The sequence below is a fragment of the Lygodium microphyllum genome, chromosome 2 (genome assembly GCF_053477565.2).
Source record: "Lygodium microphyllum isolate KBCC chromosome 2, Lygodium_microphyllum_v1.1.10, whole genome shotgun sequence".
NCBI classification, from domain to species: domain Eukaryota; kingdom Viridiplantae; phylum Streptophyta; class Polypodiopsida; order Schizaeales; family Lygodiaceae; genus Lygodium; species Lygodium microphyllum.
The window spans coordinates 90,162,404-90,184,965 of record NC_141136.1 but is presented as its reverse complement, the minus strand read 5'-3'; the positions used below and the strand labels follow the sequence as shown (position 1 = coordinate 90,184,965).

At 39.4% G+C, this 22,562-nt stretch overlaps 1 protein-coding gene across 1 annotated transcript; it reads left to right on the top strand.

Moving 5' to 3' along the window:
* Positions 1-17,108: 17,108 nt before the first annotated feature.
* Positions 17,109-20,326, top strand: LOC148040009 (expansin-A4-like). Its single transcript, XM_087665983.1, has 4 exons — positions 17,109-17,289; positions 17,763-18,082; positions 18,859-19,177; positions 19,638-20,326. Exons 1-4 carry the CDS (start codon positions 17,270-17,272, stop codon positions 19,942-19,944), a joined length of 966 nt encoding a protein of 321 aa, XP_087522109.1. The 5' UTR covers positions 17,109-17,269; the 3' UTR covers positions 19,945-20,326.
* The last annotated feature ends 2,236 nt before the right edge of the window (positions 20,327-22,562 follow it).

Genomic DNA, 22,562 nt, shown 5'->3' with positions numbered 1-22,562 from the left:
GACCTCTAGAAGAGCACCTCCTGACCCACTTGTATCTAGATCAAATTATGACCGAGGAGGAGTTACACATCGCCAGTCGTGTAAACTCCAATTACTTCCTCACGCATGTTCTCACCTACATCACTCAAGTTGGCATTCGTCCTTTTGACATGAACCACTATGCTCAATTAGAATACAATCCAAAGTTCTATACTTGGCTCATGCAAAAGTAAAAGCCCCAAAACACAAGCACTAAAGGCCCTTGACCTTTTGACCTCAAAATCTTAGGAAGGATTTTTCACATTCGTCAGCGAGGGGGGAGGCAGAAAGGTGGAATTGAAGTAAGGTAAAGTAAGGTGAAATCAACATGTAGATTGAAGAGGTGACGTCAAACATGTAAGGGGAAATGAAACATGCGAGGAAAAAATAAAGTCTCAATCAATGCCGAAATAGATGAAAATCAACTCATGATTAAGAAAGAATGTTATAAAATTTTGGAAAATGAATAAGAACTGCTCGAAATTATCTTTTTATACTTAAGCATGTCTTCTTTTCATAAAAGCATGATCAACTTTTGTTTATCTTCCAGCAAGGAAGTGTCTTAAAAACACTAATGGTGAACCATAGTTGTGTGGCAGGAGTTGAAGATGGTAGTACAACAGGATTGTGCCCACCGTCTTCCATTCATGGACGAGGAAAGAGCAAAGTATGGTCTCTTCCTCAAAAATGGCGCTTACAACCAACTGAAGCTCCAAAGCATCCATAACATCGCAAAGGTGGTGGCTAAGAAGGAGACTGCCAAAAGGGTCATGGAGAAATGGAACCTGGCCAAGTACATCAAGAATTTTGAGACCATGCCAAGTGTGTGGACTTCTTGAGGACCTACAACCCTGATAGAGAATGTGGGATGGTGACTGTGGGGAGGGGAGAAGGAGCAAAGAAAATTCAAATTCAGCTCAGTAAGACCTTGGTGGAGAAGATGTTGGGTCTGGAACCCAAGGTGGAAAGGAGACAGAGGAGGGATGTATACGCCATGCTGAACATGAGGAAGGAGAAAGTCCTAACAAAGGAAGAAATAAGCATTCAACTCCCTTGTGCACATAATTAGTGTGTCCATGCTAGAGAGCTTGGCAACTCACATGCTGGATGAAATAGACTGGAATGGCTACGTGCGGAAAACCATTAGTCAATCCACTAAGGCACTAGCCCTAGGTAGCAAGTCCCACGGGTGGGGAATCCCCGACATCAAAGGGAGCGGAGAGGAAGAGACCATCATCCAAAGCCTCGTTCATCGGATATGGGGGAATCTTAACCGCCCTCATCCCCATGAAGCAGTAAAGGAGACACAGAATGCAGAAGGAGTGATGAAATGCCTAGAAGGTCATCTCCCTAACAAGAATGAGAATGGTCAAGTGAAAGAACAGTTAGTGATGAGAAGGGAGCACCAGGAGGCTAGCCCAACAAAACAAAACCAAAAATGCCCAAGAAAAAGATGATACAGGAGAGGCAGGAAGAGAGAATGGCAAAAAAGGAGAAGGAAGAGCTAATAAAAGTGCAAACAAAGTCCAAGAAAGCCGAAGAAGAGAGAACAAACAAACAGAAGGCTGAATTGCAGAAAATAATAGAAGAATCAAAAAGGGCAGAGGAGGAACAACGAAAGGAGGCAAAAGAAGAAGATGAAGAGGCTAGAAGAAAAGAAGAGGACTTGGCACAAGCTATGCACATGTCCATTGAGCAGTAGTGCAAGTACGAGGAGTTGGCAACAATGAGCTCGCCAAGGCAGGACAAGCCAGGAACCATGTCACAAAACAAGCATCTAGAGCTAGATCGCTATGGTGGACGTAAATCATAGAACTGAAACATGATAAAAAGAAGAGATTGTAACTCAAGTGAATTAGGTTCCAAGATAGATTAGCTTGGACTCATAAATACAATCTTGAGTGATTCAAACTGAAAGTACCATTCTATTGAAATATGAGCCAAGTACATGCTTATATAGCTTTTGGTTTATTCCACTCTCCTCACTGTACTTATGGGATTTTGTCATCTCTTCCTAGATCATACATCATATGTCTATCTTCCAGCCTCTTTTGGGCACACATATCAAGCATCATTTGCTATTCTCAACACCCCCCTCAAATGATGAGTTCCTATATTGGCATTTGCCCCCCCTACATGCAGACATGGACCAGGAGACTAGCTCTTTGGAAGCCTTAGTTAGGTCAAGCTTGAAAATTTACATTTTGGCAAGGGTTTTTACATCCACTATGGGAAGTAGATCCACTCAGGGAATTCAAAATCCTCAATGGGAAATTTTTGCAAAATATTTTGTTAATTTGTAGCAATAGAGTATTTTATCTTTTTCATTTCCTTCATGCTTCTTTGGCATTCTTTGATCTTCTCGGTCTTCTTGGTTTTCTGTTTGAGTCTTCGATCTTTGTTGGTTTTGATCTTATGCTCTTCATATTTGACTTGTTCTTCATTATCTTGTGCTCTAGTCTTCTTTATGAGGTTCTTTTGGTCTTCTTTCTTAGTGAGTTTGAGATGGATGCAAATAGGTACATTGTTGTGACTTGAAATGACTTGTTGAACCATTACATTAATCTTGGGAAACATAAATTTTTGTATTCCATGCGGCTTTGCAAGACAGATACATTTCTCTTTGCATAGCTTTAGATGGACTCTCTCTACCTCTGTCTCTCTATTGGATAGGGCTAATTGAGTTTTCGGTACATTGATGGTCATAACCCCATTCTCCATGTGGGGACTCATCTCCTCGTGCTTGGCATTGTCACACTCACTTGAAAGGCTTAAGACATTAAACTCAATCCAAGCCTTCACAGTTTTGAAGCTTTTGAAAAAAAATATCAGGGGTGAACTTTTGTGCCGCACCCAAGTTGCCCTTCATTTTCATTTTGCCTTTGATAAATGCCATCTGCCTACTCATTTTTTCGGTGGCCATAGAAATAAAGTCATCATTGACGAAGGAGATAGGAGCATCAGACCTGCCATCATATGTACCCTTATAAAATTTTCCATTCTTTAGATCAAGGACAAAAGTCTCCTCATATTTTCCCAACTTGTGAGGTACGATATCGATTTGATAGATGAAGCCGACCTTGGACAATAGCTCCTTGCCTACATCTGTGGCAACATGCTTGCTCATTTGCTGGAGGAGAGCGGCCGATTTGAGCTTGGAGTCAATCTTAGAAGTCATGTCCAGATTCTTCTTCTTCTTAGAAGCCTCAGCACTTGCATACTTCTTTTCTCCATCTTCCTTTGTCTCAACTTCTCTCTCTGTTCGACAGCCTCCTTCCACACAGTAGCAGACTTTCTTGGCCATGCCTTCACCTGGGAAAGCAGCGTGCTGCCTACCTCCTGGCCTCTAGTGCTTCCTTTGCCCCAAACCAGAAGTTATTTCGCATCTTTGCTACGTCCTTGCTACATGCGGAGTATTGGAGGAGCTGGTTGAGGGATCTGATTCCATGGGAAGCTCTAACATGCCTTCTTTCCCTTCTAGCTCTTTCCTTTTAATGCCTGCAATAGACTCCTTTTTCTTGCCAAGAGTGTTGTCTGTTGCAGTATTCCTGCCTCTTCTATAAAGGTTTTGTAGCTCCTTGGTTTCTTGACCTAATCACTCAATCCCGGTTAGCGGTTTCTTGGCCTTTGCATGGGTTCCCTTCTTACCATGTTGTTGCAAGGTCTTCTGGACAGGCTTTGGTGCATTTTTGCCCTTCTGAGTAGGTTTGAAATCTATCTTCATACCTTGATGACATATGAGCCATAGTTGAATCTAAACATCATTTTATTCTAGATTCTTTAAATCCACATTAGATGCTCAACCTTGAGCCAAATTGGTTTGCATGGAAGATAGCCAGAGATAGCTAGTCCAAATCAACTAAGCTTATGGCAAGCCTCAATGTCAAGTTTGTAATGCAGATTTGGTGTAGATAACTCCTCCTTGGACTCCCTTGTTGACAAAGATGAAGAAATCTCGATTTTTTTTTGGGCCGTTGGGAAATTTCTTCTTGTACTCAAGTGCAATGGAAAACCAGAACCAAAATCTATTTGTTTGTCAAGCCCAACGGAGAGGAGGATTTCTAAGCCTCTTCCTTAGCCATAGGTGGCCTAAGATATGGATATGGTAGAGGGTCTTAAGGTAGGTTCAAATCCTACTATCCATTTACATTAGAATGCGGCTAGCTAATGATGCCAGAACTAGCTCACCATGGCTGTGATACCATGTCACAAAACATGCATCTAGAGCTAGTTCTCTATGGTGGCCGTAAATCATAGAACTGAAACATGATAAAAATAAGAGATTGTAACTCAAGTGAATTAGGTTCCAAGATAGATAAGCTTGGACTCATAAACACAATCTTGAGTGATTAACACTGAAAGTACCATTCTATTGAAATATGAGCCAAGTACATGCTTATATAGCTTTTGGTTTATTCCACTCTCCTCACTGTGCTTATGGGATTTTGTCATCTCTTCCTAGAGCATACATCATATGTCTATCAAGCATCATTTGCTATTCTGAACAAACCAATGGCCAAGCACCCAAAGACTTGCCTCCACCTATTCCAAAGAGAAAAGGCAAGGCCGCACTCCACTCGATTCCACCCACCATCTCACCAGCCACACGAACCATTGCAACAATGCCAAGCACACCAATCACGGTTGACGCCAGTAACCTCATGGTGTGGGTACTGTTCTTGGTTGATAAAGCATATATCCCAATGTCCGACTCTAGTGCAAGGACTCCAATGACATGAATGAAAAGACCGGCAAGTGTGGATGCTGAATCTCAATAGGGGCCCAAGGGACAAAGAATCGAGGTTACCACTACCACGGGGCCATAGCCCGCTAATCAGGAAAGCATGTCAAGGAGATTCACGCTCAATTGGAAAGAGCAAAAGAGGAGAAGAGAGCTGCAATGACAAAGCTAGAAACTGAAAGAGAAATGTCAATTTCCTTTTAACTTGAAAAAACACTCCAAGTGCCATGCAACAAAAAGAAATCCAGGCGCTAAAAGTGGAACTAAGGGCCAAGGAAGATGAGGAGGAACAATGGCAAAAAAGACTAGAAGAAGAGAACCAAGAATTGGTTGGAATGCAAAGGGAGTACAAGCTCCTAGTTCTACAACATGCGGAGGTCGAAATGCAGATGAGAAAACTCCAAGAGGACATGGAAGAGCTCGCCGCACTAAAGACGGAGAGAGCGCAATAATAAGAGGAATGACAAAGAGATAGGGAAGAAGTGGAGTATAGAGTGCAAAGGGAAAGAGAGGAAAAATCAAGATTGGAAAGAGAGATCGAGCGCCCAACAAAATAAAAAGAAAAAATTGCACAGAAATGGAAGGGGCAGGAGCTGACAATAGTGGCCTTGTCACAAAGGCAAAGCAAGGGATGAAAAAGAAGAAAAATGAATGGGAGACCAAAAGTGAGAAGAAAGTGAAGGACCTAGCAAGTCATTTGGCCTTTGCAAAAGGAAGCAGAATACTAGCAGAAAGTAGGGCAAGCGCTACTCAGGCCAATCTAGAAGCCCAACAACATGCCTTCCTTACACAATCTTAGATGTCACAGTCTCTGAAGAGGAGGAGGCGATTGATGCGCTTTAAAAAAAACTGGAAATAGCTCGCAAGGTGATTAAACAAGGGTTGTGCTCCCAAATCCAAGACACAAGCCTCAATTTGACTTGGCAAAATCAGCGAGAAAATTTGCTAAGAGTGGGCTTGATGCCATAGGAGGTTGACGCATTGGGACTCCAAGAAGAGCAACCATAGGAAGCTGTAGCAGGGTCAAACCATGATGGGACACAACGAGATGAGGAGTGGGTTCCACCACCTCCCTCATCATAGCTAGAACCCCCTCAAGAGCAAGATGCCACAGCAGAAAGGAAAGCAGAAGCTAAAAAAAAGAGGGTTAGAATGCTTGACCAAGCATGTAAAAGAAAAAAAGTGCAATCACCTGCAATCCCTGAGCCTCCCATCCCACCAAAGAGGGACTGCTCACTCATGAACTAAAACACGGAGCTATCAATATATGGGAGCAGTGGGAAAATCACCACCAGTCCTTTGATTTCACCTTCCAATACCCAATGGCCTTGAGCAAAGTGTTATCCACCGAAGCAGTAATGGAAGCAATCGCCATGAGAAGAAGGCTTGGTGATCGATGGCTCACCGAAAGAGAGAAGAATCCAATGGCTTGGGGGATGGAATCTCCATATTACTAGGAAAACAAGGTTGAGGATGTACCCCACACAATGAAAGGCTATGAATCCCAACCTAAATGGAGGAGAAGGGTCTGAAACGCTAATGTGGATGGATGTCGTTTTGCAGCTCCCTACCCTTTGAGCAAAATTATCCGACCTATCTACCATATCCTTGAAGGGTAGGAGTAGATTTTTACCCTGACATCCATGGTGGATATGACTTCCCAAAGATCTACAACATCAATGCCACAAAGCCTGAGGAAGCACTCACTTTCTCAGAACGGGATCTATGGAACTCCATGGCTCACTTCTTGATGGAATTCTCCTCCTGTGCCTAGACCCCACCTTTGTAACAACATGTAACTATATTAGATTACTTGGGACACTCCTCAAGAAACCCCCTGCACCAGCAAAGTACAATCTCCTACCGCTCTTTGACATTAATACACGAATAGATGGATGCGCCATGACTTGATTGATGATGAGTGTTGCTTTGCTCCCGTCATTTTGCACGGCCTTCCTTGAGGACATGAACAACATCCATTTTACTAGCTATAGCCATCCATTTTTGTCCATCGCTTGTCTCCATGTTAGGATAGGCCAAAAAGGGTACATGCTAAGTAGGAACATCCTTAGTAAATCATTGAAGCCCCCTACTACCTCCCCATCTCACACTCAAGAGATTGAGTAGTAGATCCTCTATTTTGTACTACCCCTCAAAGGTCAAAGGCAAAAAAAGAAAATCAAGAGAAGAAGAAATAGAGAAGAAGAAGAAGAGGAAAGAAAAGAAAAGAAAAATGAATGAGGCAAAGAAAGAAAGAAAGAAGGGAAAAGAAAGCAAAGATGATAAGCAAAGAAATCACAACTGGCAGTTTATCCCACATAGGCCATAGTCACCGCACCTAGGGGCTCGCAAGTTAGGTGCATCTGATGGCTTTGGTTGGCTGGCTCTATCCCCTCACCCCCTAGCCTCATCTTGATCCCCCACTTCATGCTTAGAGCACATCAAGGGCAAGACATGCCTAGGGAGGTAACACTCGCATATGGTTAGACCTGTCACACTAAGCTACACACACTTCATCTCCCTTATTCACAAATTGGGTCCTCAAGTGCGAGACAACACCCAGGCTAGCCTGTGGTTCTAGCCCAATTCCCAGTTCCACTAGCACAAGCACAATCTACCACACAGAACAGCAGGAACACCCCCAAGTAGTGCACCTTCTTTTCTTTTAGGTACAAACAAAGGCTCCAACCGCCACCTTCGGAGGCCCCATAATTCATGCAATGCACTCCCGACGCCCACCACCTTAATCAATTGATCTGTTTCTTCCCAGGACCAATTCCCCTGAGACCACATCATCATTGACTCACACGTCCGCCCTTTTAAATCATCAAACCTTCATCAACTAAATATCGCAAGTGTCCTAAAACTAGCACCCATCTAGGAGAAGGGTCATCTTATGCGACAATGTTACCATGCAGACAAAACAAGGCGGAGGCAGATCAAGGCAATCCCCAGTCAAAAAGTGAATGAAGCAGCTCATTTGGAACAATGCAAGAAAAGGCAAGCTCAGAAAAAGAGGGAGCTCCAACTACTTTGGTGAAGTCCTCTCAAGGATGAGGGAGACCTTGTCAAGGATGAACGATGCTCTCTCAAGGATGCAGATAAGCATCGATTATTCTAACAAGGCTCTCTCAAGGATGAGGGAGAACCTCCAAATGCTCTCGCAAGGAAAGCGCAAGGTGTAATGTAATTCATTTTATAAGGCATGCATGTTTCATCCTGTGCTAGTGGTGCACTCTACATGGACATAGGTGAAGGGATGAGGCAACTTGATGAGAGTGGGCGAAAGCCATGTTAAGATCATGTCATAGCAGCCCCACGGAGGGCAAGAAGACAGATCCGTTCAACACCATCTTAAATTTCAAAAATAGATTTGTCCGATTGCCATTCTCCAAGCAGGGATTCGTCCAACATGAGATTGAATTTAAAAGGCAAATCCACCCAACACCATCCCCCACAAGGGCTTGTATACAAAATTAAAAAAAGCCATCTGGCTGCATCCATTCCCCCTTCCAACCACTACACATCAGTGCCATGGGATTGGCACTAAACTAGGAGAGAGGGGGGTAATGTTAACCTCAACACAAGAAGAAATGAGAAAAAGTGAAAAAGCGCAAGTTGGATCACCTAAAAGAGGTGGCTTAGGAGAGAATCGGATGCAACAGAAGAAGCAAGAAGGGAAATGGCCGACAACACAAGGGCGGTCTCAAAAAAGCTAAGCCAAAAGAAGAAGCACATTCTTAAATGCAAGGTGCCCCTAAATTTTTTTGTAAAAGAGTGCCAAGATCCCTCCTGTGCAAATTGTCAAGGTAGATGGGTGGTGGAAAGAAGCTAGGAAGATATGAGGACTATGGAAAAGAGAGGCTAGGCTTCTACTAGCCATGTAAAAAAAGGGAATGGCCACCCAAAAGGGATTTAGGATTTTGTATATAAAGTTGAAAAGTGAATAAAGAGCTCATTCTTTGGTGTGTGGCAAAGTGAATTCTTGTTCTCTCTCCTTCTCTTCTCTTGCTTGCTTGTGAGTGCTTGAGAGAGGGAGTGTGAGTGAGTGAGGGAGTGAGTGTGTGAGGGTGAGGAATCATGGTGTTGAAGCCCTCCATCATCTCCTCTCTTCTTCTTCTCTTCTCTTTCCATCTCTCGTCTCATGCTTAGCTATGGAGGATGGAGCTTGGAGGAGGAGGCTTGAGGTTACTTGAGCTCACATCACGAATCGTGGAGCTATCGGTGTGCTTGAAGGAGGGCACTCAATCGGGTACCAAGGTAAGCTCACTACACTCATGAAGAGGGATAACGCGTCGGCTATGTGAGAGTAGCCATTAATGCTTGCTTAAAATGCTTGAAGGAATAAGTGGTTTGTAGGTCTTGGCAGTTGAGCTTGAGCTCCCATTACAGATGCAAACGATGATACAAAGTGATTGACCTCTTGTACTTCCAATGCTCTTCCACCATTGCGGCGTATCGGATAATCCAATAAAAAGGATGATAGAGCTACTCTTTCCAAGATCCAAGCCAGTGATACATCGCGAATAAGCTTGATGCGTGAATTTAGTATCCTCCTTTTGTGTTGTATCCACACTGCACAATATGGCCTAGTATGCAAATGCAGATACGATGCGACTAGGTCATGTGTGATCCTGCCTCTCATTGTTTTCATGCCATATCTACCCTTCCTTTGTATATTAACAGATACAATGCAATGACATTTTATTTGATATCATGCTCCCCTCTCTTCGCACCGTATTGTCATGGCCACTTGGGATTTGTAGATATGGCACGAAGACATCTTATCTGATATCGCGCTCTCCTCTGTTTGCACCGTATCAGCCTTGCCACACTTGGGATTTGCAGATATGGTGCAAGGGCGCCACCTTCAATCTACCGTTCTACACTATTCGTGATGTACCTGTTGCTCTCGTCGAGATCCTTAAAATACCTTAAGCGAGATAATCACTATTGGAAAATATGGCATGAATGCATGGCATCCGATCTAGCACTCCTTTCCCTTCGCGCCGTATCTGTTGTCACTTCCACTGATCTTACCTTGTGTTTTTAGTTTCTGATTTGTGTACTTGTCATTTCTGGGTGGGTGATGGCCAAGACAAAGCAAACTGCAAGGAAGGTGTATATAGGTAGCAAGGATAGTGAGGAAGAGCCAATGCCATCAATGGATCCTCAAGCTTTCCCCCCTGATATCCCTACTACCCCTAGTTTTTGTTCAATCTCCTACTATGCAATCAAAGCAATCTAGTGCAGAGATTGTGTGCTCTTCTCCAACCCATAGCAAGCTTCATTTTGTTGACAACAAATCCTATGAACTTGCTAGATGGTCCTCTCCTACAACTACCAAGTTTCCTGACTCCCCTAGAGCCCCTATTTAGGAAATAGAGCAACTTGGACCCTCTTCTGCTCATGGAGAAGAGCCTTCCAAGCCTAAGAGAAAGAGAAAGTTTAGATTTTATTATATTTAGAAAATTTTTAATAAGATAAGGAAGGTAAAAAGAGCCACACCTCATGACATTCAAAGATAGCTTTTATGAGAGTTGTCAAGGACATTCCTTATAGATTATCAAGCGTGTCCACTGAAGTTGGCATGCAAAAGAAATGGCAGCTTGCATCCATTCTTTGTCTTCAAGAGGTAGGTGAAGACCTCATTATTGACTTTTTGAATGATGCTTACATTGATGCTACTCATGCTCATAGGGTGGCTTTGATGAACAAAGAATTTAGTATGGTCATCAGAATCATGTACAGGTTCGACAAGGTATTGAGGCCCTTGCCCACTACTGATAAAAAATCCTTTGAGATCCTTAATGTTCCGCAAAAATTATCTAGGAAATCAAAAAGGCTAGTGATCGAGGAGGTGACACATTTATACCCAACAAAGACCGTGCTTCCTATCCAACAAGAAAAACCACAAGAGGTTATAGAGTTGGAGGATGAAGTTTACAAGAGGAAAATCATTGTCCTTGGCCCTGTCAATCTGAAGAGAATGGGGGATGTATATGGGGAAAATGGTTGTGAATGTCTCTTACACTTCTTCAGAAGAGGGCTATCTTGGTATATCTCATGAGAACAAATCCATGCTTGTAAAAAAAGATATTTAATTGTCTAATTTGATAGTCTTTTGTTACATAAGATAAGGCATTTTAACTCTCAAAATGTTTAGTGTATGGAATGATAGTGTTTTTCATTGCAAATAACACTCTATTTTTGCTATTGATTTTAGGGCGTTGGTTACTTCTCTCAACCAAGAAATCTCTTAAAGTATATTTATTCTCGATCCATTATTATCAATAGAATTATTTTCGAGATCTGGTTCAAACATAGAAATATCTTTCAAAACATTTGATTCAATCACAAACTATCGTATTTTTTTTCCTTGTGTCAAAAGGTATGTAATTTTGCAAAGGGTTTAATGTATACTTTCTTGTTGTATTCATTTCTTACTAACATTTCACTTTGCAGAGGACATTGGAGCCTCATATATAATATTGATATTCTCACTAGAGAAATTATCCTCATGAACTCTCTTAGCGGTATCCATGGCCAAACAAAAATGTGCTTTGAATAGAATATTGCTTGCTTTTTGGTTTCCATTTACCGTGGTGGCAAGCTCGTGGCTATCTTTTTGGACACCACATATGAGGATATTGTTGATCCTCAAAAACCATATAGCTTTCTCCAACAAGAAGTTCCCTTGCAAAGTGTTGCACATTCTTGTGGATGGAGAGTGATTTCAAATGTTTGCAAGATAATAGATTCAAAGATACTCAAGATAGATGGGGTTAATGTAAATATTTTTCACATTGTTTGTTTTTTTAGGAGCCCATCTTTGATTTTTCTAACTTATTACATTTTTTCTCACAGTGCCAAGATTACCCTTATTCATACACATGGTGGATAAGGGAGTGATGTATTGACTTGATTTTAGATATGGAAATCATACCAGTTGGCCCCGACTCCCCTCCAGACAAATCCTCAACTAAGAGCAAGGGTAAAGGAAAGGGCAAGGGCAAGTCATCTGGAAACACTTTCTCCTATGGAGTCTCATCCATCTCCTCGTCAGCCCCTAAAGAGAAGAGGCTCCCTATCCAAGTCAAATTCTTTTAACAACCAAAGAGAAAAGCCAATGTAAGGAGATCAGATAACTTTGTAGAAAACGACGAAGAAGTTACAAAGCCAAAAGAAGACAAATAGATGCAAACGAAAACTAGAAGCATCGTTGTATATTTTCACTTCAATTTTGTAACTTGATTCAATGAAAAGCTTTTTATCCTATGTAAATGTAATCAATGTCTTCGTATTTATGGCTCAGAGCTTACAATCATAGGAGGCAAGCAACTTATGAAAGAGAAAGATCATTCAACTATTTTTCCAATTGTTTTATCATTTACTTTGAACTTATATTCAGGGGATGTACTATCTAGCAGCTCCAAGGTATCCCTTACATCTTTAAAACTCTAATTGGAAGTGATATTTACCTTCTTTTTTTCTTCATGTGCTATAACTTGCACCTTAAGCTTGAAGGACATACAATCTATATCAAAATCCAAGGGAATCCAAATGCCTAGTTTAAGTTTGTATCTCCTATAAGCGAAGCCCAAAGCAAGAGTTTGTCATGTGATGTTGTAACATAAAGACAAGAATTGGGGGCATACAATACACCTCATGGTATCGCCCTTATGGTCATAATCTTTAGATTTCCAAAGCCTTCCTATAATGTTGTCTAGTTCTGCTTTTGCAAAATTTCTACTTAGCCAAGATACATTTGTCCTTTGTAAATTTTCTATTTTGAAGCAAACCACAAAGATATGTAAGGGTATAAACCATGACAAGTGTATTCTTCTTGAGATCCTTCCAGCTTTTATGGAGTTTTGAATATATTGATATATTTTGAATTTAAAACTATGCATCATTGCCTTATCAAGAATCTCCAAATTTAGAGATGAGAGACTTGGCAATGGCAAATCCTCGATATGTCTATATGTACCTTCTCTAGAGGGAAACACATACTATCCAAGCATAATATATAAAAACCCCTCTCTCACTAAAAGAATTGATGGTCTGCAAACACCTTATGGATCGCATTGAAAGTTCCACTCAAGCTCTCCACAAGTTTCCATTCAGTACTTGTTGATGGAAATATATCTACAACCAAGAATGATATTAGTACTTACCTAAATGAAAAAAATATCACATATGTTATCAACTTAAGACTTACAATGTGCCTGCTAGCAAAACACGTTCATTTGGAGGCAAGTGCATAATATCCTTGGCAATGTAAATATGTTGCACTTTGACAAGCCAGCCTTCATGTGTAATTTTGAAAGCAATGATACGTCCCTTCCAGTGATGTTTTATATCCTCTCTTTTTCTTCTTTTCACCTTGTGAGAGCCCTTGCAAGAGGGCAGCATGGTAACCCAATTGTTTATTCAAAATGTTTTGGGCTCCCAATTTTCATCCGCTCCTTGGTTATAGACAGTGCAAGAGTTTACTAAACGAGAAGGGCACCTTTTGGATGTCATACTTAGATTGAATTCATAGAGAAAGAAGCTCACCGAGAAAGGTGAATGAGTAGATAAAGAAGCTCACTGAGAAAGGTGAATGAACTAAAAAGGAATATCAAGAAGACTAATGAAAATATATTGGGCACCAAAAGTTCCCAACTTTTAAAAAATTCATTATTAACTTTATGACATCTTTATCATGTCCTTTATCATATTTTATAAGTAAATAAGGACTTTGGGACTACCAAAACATGTTAGACTTTGGAGATTTCGGCTAAAAGAGAGAAGAGAATCATGAAGTGGACTCTACTATCTCCAAGAAGGAGGGGAAAAGAATACCATATTCTTACACACATGGCAAACTCTCTTTGGCCCTTTCTTTAATCACATAGCCATGTATGCAATAATGATGTGCTACATAGATATCTATATTAATTGATGCATGAATTTTCTTACTTTGATTGAGACACGTGGACCCAAATCACTATTAGGTGTCTTAATATCCTCTTGTGTCTTCCTCACACCAAGTAATTGTGGATGTCTTGTTCGTAAACGCATATAGCAACAGTAACTACTTTAGCCTAATAGTAATGAGGCAACGTACAAGTCCCTTTCATCTCTATAATATGCTTGCTTTTTTGCTCAAAACTTCATTTTGTTGTGAAGTATACCTACATGTAAATTACCTCAAGTATCATTTTTCTATAAAAAATCAAAAAAATCCTTGGAAAAGTAATTTGCTCCTCTATTCGACCTTAATTATTCAATATTAACATGGTCTCATTTTCAATTAAAGCCTTAAAGCTTCTAAAGTGACTGAACACCTCACTTTTTTCACACATAAAATAAATCCATACTTTTCAAGTATGATCATTAATAGATGAGACATAATACTTACAACCACTCATAATTGTAGTCTTTATAGGACCCCACATATAAAATGTATCAATTTAAGTGGCTTCTTATATACATGCTTCACATGTAGAAATGCATGCCTTGCTTTTCAAATTAACATGATGATGTACTTTATGCATCCCATCAAATCTAAACTTTGGTAAGCCATCCACAATATGTTTTGATTGTATACTTTTTATATGCTACACATTTATATGACCACTCCACTTATGCCAAATTTCAATGTCAATCATAATATTCGAACCTTGTGCAAACATAGTAACATCCATTTCAAGTAGACCTACATCAAGAGTAAGTAGTCTGCCAGCATGCTTACCTTTTGCAATCAACCTATAACCATTGAATCTAGGATTCTCTATTTAACAACCGTCAAATGTAAATTAAATTTGTATTTCATGTTCCACCACACAAAATCTAGAGGTGATTAATTTTGTTTGGTACATATAGTATATCGTCCAAGTACTTTATTTTACTATTCTACATACACCTCAACCTTTGATTGAGCTCTAGACAACCATGGGATGACTTCAATATTATGAAAATAAATAAGAGGACAAAGAGATGAAGCAACCAAGAGCATGCACACATACAATGGAGACTTGAGTATACAGAGAAGTAGGGCTTAAATCTTCTTTTGCTTCCACAAAAATAACTTAGTCTACAACATGATAAAAGGCTAATATGAAAGTACTATGTAACATATGTATATGTGGTCACTAAGTGTGAACTCACTTTAATAGATAAGGTGGCAAAATGAATGTCCATACCCAAGAATAAATTACATGAATGTAGTCCAACTATAGAATCACGGGCATATCCTCCATGCCAATCACCTAATGCACCAGTGGGTAAAGTCCTGCCACATTACCAAGGTATATAGAGAATGCTAGCTCGTGTGGAGCTCAACATCTCAATAGAAATAGGATATTGTATCAAATAGAAACTATTTATACCTATTCTTATATGTAACTTCTATAATTTGAACTTAGTTATGGGGTTTTGTCTATCAAGTTGATCTTACTTTTCTTTATTGGTTTACATCAATTGTATATTACACATACATCTCCATCACTCCCCTATCCCCCCCCTCCCCCTACCGCACACCCAGTCCTCCTATATCTTCTCTCCTCATGCTGGATAATAGATACATACACCCTTCTATTTTACACATCTAAAGCAATATCACCTCTCGTAATTCCATTCCATTCCAAATGTACATCTTCATGTACTTGTAATAATATACTTACAATTTTATAATATCTTGTGTTGTTAAATAAGCTTTACTCTAGTGTACTTTTTGTATTGGATTAAAGTATTTCCGACTAAGTCTTGTAGAGTGAGTAAATTTTTGTGATGAAATATCCCTTCTACACACATGCTACTCTTTTTTACAGATCCTATGAATCAATGTCATCTCCAATAATTACTTTCCATTTGAAATGTCCATCTTTATGTACTTACAATAGGATACATACAATCTTGTAATATCTTGTGTTTTTGGATCAGCACTCTCTTTCAAAGAGTTTAGGGATGTTCATGGCTTTTGTTTTATACATGCTAAACAAGATATCAAAGTGCCCTTAGAATTGAAAGGATAGACCTACCATATAGGTTTGATTTAAGAATAGTATCTTTGACCTTTAGTTCAACTCATAATACTAAATGCCGTGTTGAGCTTCATATCATAGTCTAGAAGCCTCTATACATTAATACTATTTAATCATGTTAACCTCTATTATGACACATTCTAACAGCTAATATGATATCTATCATGTTTCCAACTAGCTTTATTACTTTCTTAAAAATTTTAATGTTGTATTACTTTCTCAAAAATCTTAAATTCTTTTGTATTTGTTGATCTTTTTGGAGACATTAGATTAAGTACTTGATTTATAGAATTCCTTTGTGAAATTCTTGTGACATTACAAGATAGAGTCACTTCATTTGACGAACATTTTACATATACGATATGAGATACAATATCTAGCTTCTAGTGAGTTGCTTGAAGGCTTTGTGGTTCTTGATGTGCTTTAGGATAAGAAGGCCAATTATATGGTGATCCCTTATCGGGGAAGGAGCCATGTTTAGTGATGTCTACTAAGCTCCCTTCCAATTTTCAATATTTATAATTTTATCAAACCCTTCATACAAGTTGTTGGGGAGAGAGAGAGAGAGAGAGAGAGAGATGGTAGGAAGAACCTTGCAAATAAGAAATGGTATTTTTATCTTATATAGGTATGTTAATCAATCTATTATATTGTTACCATAGTATTGAAAAGAATGGATTTATATTTTTTTTGGAGGGGGGTGTTGGTTGCTGGTTTGGTTTAGTCATGCATGCAATATTGCTTATGACATGGAGTGCAAATCAGCACACATTAAATCAATGACCATTGAATGTATACAAGTTTAGTGCATTTCCCCACATGATGCACTAGGCAATTGGTTTAATGTCACTAAATTGGTTATATAGCTATAAATGATGCTAGCTATTAGGAGACCAAAAAGGCCCTACTTATGATATGAAGTACAAATTAACACATTAAATCACCAAGACTTGGACTGTATAAAAATATGGTAGATTTCCCAACATGAGGCGCCCAAGCAATTGGTTTATTGTCAATAAATCAATACTAAGGATGCTAGTTGTTACCAAACCATATTATGACCCAAATTTTTATATAATGGTCTAGAAAAAAAGGTAAGGCCGGTTGGCTATCGATAAGAATGATGGCCCCCAGGTGTCACACACGGGTCCCTTCACCAGTTAAATACTCGTGCTGTCGTTGGCAGTAGTTATTCGGACGAATCGTGACCATCACAAAGAGAGCACGCCCTCCCCACTAAGAAACCTGCTCTCTCTCTCTCTCTCTCTTTCTCTCTCTCTCTCTCTCTCTCTCTCTCTCATATATTCATATTATAACCACATCCATCATCTGTCGCTCTTATTATCGAAGCTCTTATTTCCGAGTTCAACACTACGTGATCCCGCTAACACATGAGCCTCCATGTCTCCAGTTTTCGTCTCGTCTTCCTTCTGACTCACCCGGAGTAACACCTTGAAGCACGCTCTGCTGCGACCTCTTAATGACAAGCTTCGCGAAGATGTAATGCAGCAAGGAATCAATCTTGACAGGAGTTAGGAAATATGGCGGAATGTTATGTGCTCAGGGCTAGGTCAAATCGCTGATGATAATTATGTGGGGCTAGCGAGATAATTAGCTGGATTGAAGTAGGCTAATGTAGCCGCTGATATAGTACTGCGCGATTGTAGGGATGCAACCCGGGATGTGTAAGATAATTTGCGATAGGGAAGGTAACGTAGAGAAGCTAGAAAGTAAGATGGTGTAAGCTGTTCATGATTATGTGCGATAGTGAGGTAACTGAGAATGGTTGGTTGGGTTAAGATAATTAAGAATGTGTAGGTGAAGACGCTGATATAATGTGTGGTAGCGAGAGAATAACCTAGAAGAATTAGGTTAACCTGCTGACAATGATCTCTCTCTCTCTCTCTCTCTCTCTCTCTCTCTCCTGTGATAATCATGTGTATATGAATCTGATATGATGATGATGATGACAGGGCTTCGAAATCGGTAAGTAGAGCCGTGTTGGTGGGGATGGTGGTGTGCCTGCTTGTATCGATGATGATGGTCGCGATGAGTGGTGAAGGGGCGGATGCGCGGCTGTCGAAGAAGAGGATAAGCCGAGCGTCGTATTTGAGGTCGATTAAGCGGAGGGCGAGTTCGAGGAAGCCGGCCCTGCCGCCTCCGAAGAAAAGGCGCGCGCTCCCTCAACGCCGCCTGCCTCCGCGACCTCGTGTGGGTGGCGCAGTCTCCTACTCCGCCTGGTCTGAAGCCCATGCGACCTTTTACGGAGGGAGTGACGCCTCCGGGACTATGGGTAGCACACTCACACCCTCTCTCTCTCTCTCTCCTTTTGCAATGCCTTAGATATTTTGCATATGGACTAAGGCTCTAAACCCATATCGTTCTGAACATCTTCATTTCACTTTAATACAACAACTTAATGCATTCTCAAAGGAAAAACAAGGAACTTGCCCCATTGTCACGCACAAGGAGTGACCATACAAATAAACCAAACCCTTTGGGACCATAAAAGCCACTTGCCAAAACCATAAGCCTCTACTGCAACCAATATGACTGTGAATTCTCAAGACTTTTTAAAGAACATAAACATTTCTAGTCATTTCAAACATGCGAATCCCAATCCGCTTCAAGAAATGAAATAGATGAGAATGCTATGGCCGTAGTCTAATGATATAAGGTTAAATACCTTTATTCGATTAAGAGCCCTTCGCAATGTACTTAACGCAAGTCCATAGCCTGGAAACAAAGTCCCATGTTTGTCAAGCAACTTATTTCGAATGTGCCCAACAAGTTTTTAAGGTGTGGGAAGAATGATGAGAAAGGAGAAATGTCCATAACCTTAAAAAATAAGCAAATACTCACAGTGATTGGCGTCAATTCATTTCTATTATAACCTAGAGCACACCTATGTAGATGGTAAACCTTTACTCTAATGCGGCGATATTACTCGGCTCCATTTGCAGAGGTGATTTGCTTATGCAAATCAGAGGGCAGGCCATAAGGTAATGTTACCACTTGGATAGTGCTTCGGTGATCATGCCTTCTTAATGAATGTTGGCGACTTTGCAGGTGGTGCTTGTGGATATGGAAACCTTTACAACAATGGCTATGGCACCAACACGGTAGCGCTCAGTACCACCTTATTCAATTACGGCTTGAGTTGCGGTGCATGCTACGAGATCAAGTGCTACAACCAGCCACAGTGGTGCTTGCCTGGAAATCCATCCATCATCGTGACTGCTACTAACTTCTGTCCTCCAAATTGGGCTCATCCAACCAACGCTGGAGGTTGGTGCAACCCGCCCAGAAATCATTTCGATATGGCGCAACCCGCATTCACGCAAATTGCTCAATACCAGGCTGGTATAGTGCCGGTCCTGTACAGACGGTATGGCCTTGGGATCTTCCCAGCATAATTCTTGTGCACAATAATCTTAGTACTATATTCTAAGGTACTGATAGCTATCGGGACAGCCAATATTTGGGAGGCCGTATCGAATAACTGGATTTACACGTGATACAATAAGACGAATAGAACGTGCATTCTAAAACATCCTTTGATAATTGATTCATATATTCATGTCACTAGGATAAGCATTCTTCAATTCAATGAAGTTTGTAAATGAGAAATTAGCAACATGCAATATGGCTTTGGAGTTACAGATCGTGAGATAAATAGACTAGTTATAGAACCTAGGGGATAGGTCAAACCTAGTAATTTGTCATCTGATGCATTGTTGGTGTTACAGATCGTGAGATAAATAGACTAGTTATAGAACCTAGGGGATAGGTCAAACCTAGTAATTTGTCATCTGATGCATTGTTGGTGTTGGGTTTTGATGGTGCAGGGTCCCATGTACAAAGAAAGGTGGAATCAAATTCACAATGAATGGGAACCCCAACTTCAACTTGGTGATGATATTCAACGTGGGTGGGGCTGGGGATGTTCAAGCTGTCTACATAAAGGGAACACGGACTGGGTGGATGCCAATGACACGAAATTGGGGTCAAAATTGGCAAATTGGGGCCAAACTAGTGGGACAATCAATTTCATTTCGTATAGTCACAAGTGATGGAAGGAACCTTATCTCCTACAATGCAATACCTACATATTGGCAATTTGGTGCAACATACACTGGTGCTCAATTCTACTAGTGTCTCTTCCTTATTACTCAAAATACCTAGAAGCTAATTTTTGAATTGTCTGTTTCCACCTTACATGGCAATGCATGTTGCTCATACACTATAGTTGCAAACTCATAAAACCATTGCCTACCTATGTGGCAAATCATTGCTAGCTTTAGTGTTATTCTTGTAGCTTCAATGTAGGTAGCACCTTGTTGGTGCCCATTCATGCCACTTTTGGCTACATTTAAACTCAACTTGGAATGGATTACAGAACCCTACTAAAGAGGTTTACAGCCATTCCATAACTACCCTTTTTATTTTCAACAACAACATATGAACTACATACAAAGCACCATTATTTTTAAAAATAATTGGTTGGTTTAAGAAATGATTTTAAGAAACACTAAAAACCTATACTTATTCCATGATTATCCTTTTATTTTCAAAAACAATACAAAAACTATCATAGAGAGCACCATTATTTTTAAAAATTGGTTGGTTGTGGAAATGATTATTAAGGAAAACAAAATGTCTTCAAGTGCACTTGTTTGTATCTTTTCAATTCATGTAACCAACATGAAGTTAGATTCTTTTGATAAATTGTGGCACTTTGTAAGCTTTTTTGAAACCTTTGAAACTACTGAAATCATTTTAAATCACTAACTTTTTTAACATGTGTTTTTTTTCTAACGTGGAGTTTACATTGAATAAGAGAGAATTTGTAGATCTTAAAGATTATCAGGAAGGAGTTCATGTGGAAAAATGAGATTTTTACCCGATAATACAACCATGGGGTTGCTCTAAGGATTCTAGCATAAATCTTGTGTTCTAATGCACATTTATTGGTTCCTTTGAGTTTACTTTCCATAGGCTCTTAGCAGTTAAAGTCTCCCATTATATGAGATGAAGGAAATTCTAACACATTTTCAAAAAACTTTGTGGCATGAGTATATAGACCGATATAATTGTCAAATAAGCACTACGGATATAGTTGCCAATATCCATGCCACTAAATGTTGGTGCGCATACCACTAGTACATAGATGCTATTTCAATAAACATATCAAAGCAAGTACTAGTACATATATTGACAATAGTAAAAAATATCTACAATCAAGAGTTTCCCTCTATTCAATTTAGCACCATCAAGCATCAAGGTAAAGTGATCAGATCCTATTGTGTTTTTTCTATTTTTTCCACTTCCATATGTGATTCGAGGTAATATAGTGCAAGTAACCACAATATAATGGTTTCTATCCTCAAAAAGAAAAGGAGAGACTTATTGCAAATGGCTTCAAACATTGGAAATGGTAGGGTACTCTCTTTCTACATTTGAAGAATTTAACAATAATCTTGAAGGAATAGATGGGATTTGGAACCAAGAACCAAATATGACATATGTAAAATGATTTCGATCCATAAAGCTAGAAAGTTGGCCACAAAATTTTAGAAATGAACTCCTATAAAAAGGAGACAACATATTGTCTAGTACATATGCTATTATATTAAAACTATAATAACTTTTATGGACTAATCAAAATCAAGTGTGATATACGGTAAAGAAAGCTTGTTTCATGCCCTTCCAAGTCATATAAGTTTATTTCTCTATCATTAAGCTAGAATACGACCTATTCTAAAATAATGAGCTATTTGTAAGCAATCTGTAGAGGAATAGGGCCAAGTTTGACTATTCTTCAGCCAAAATCGCATCTTAAAGATAAGGAAACTCCTTCAAAATAGTAATTAGTCTCCAAGAAGCTTCTTCAAGTGATAGACAACCTCTCCATTTGATCAAATATTTCTAGATTAATCAATATCGAAGCTTCTTTTTATATTTCCTTATGATTCCCTTAGAAATATTATAAAGGAGATTGAGAGGAGATAAAAATTTTGTAGAGGAGAGAGAAGGTCTAGTTGAGAAGAGAGAAATACTAGAAGTAGAGAGAGAAAGAAGAGAGAGAAAAGAGAGAAAGCCATAAAAGGTGGATAATAAGTTAGAGATGAAGAGGATCTTGTATTATTGCAAGAATGATGATAAGTAAATGACCTCTTACATTTTATATACTTGTGCCATTCTGACAACAAGTATTTATTGACATATTTCTAGAATATATCTCTAATTTCTCTTAATTACAGTCTAGGTGGGTATTTTCAACATGGCAGTAGTATGCTACTCTAATCAATCAAGAATTGGAAATGCAATTGAAATTGAAAAAGAGCAATCAAATGGGACAAAGATTAGGTAATGAGAGTACTCTTGGATTAATGGCTCACTGTCCATTACAAAATTTACTCTATTTTATCAATTTTTCATCAAGAGTAAACCAATCATGATTAGGGAGTAGCTAAAAAATATTTGCAAAGATAGACTCACTCCTATTGATGCTTCTCTAAGTGGATTTCAATCAAAAGGCAATGTTACAATGCTAATCAAAGGCTTCTAATTTTGTGATTTAATGAAGAGATGATTCTAACAATGAATGGGCTGAAATTTCATGAAGATCTTCAATTCTTTAATCTCTCAAGAAATTGGATTAAGCTCAACCCCAAGGGGTGTACCTTATAGAACATGTAAGATACCATGTGAGTTTAAAAGAAAGGGTATTCTAAATTTTAGTAAATTTTACATAATTGTATTTACAAAAG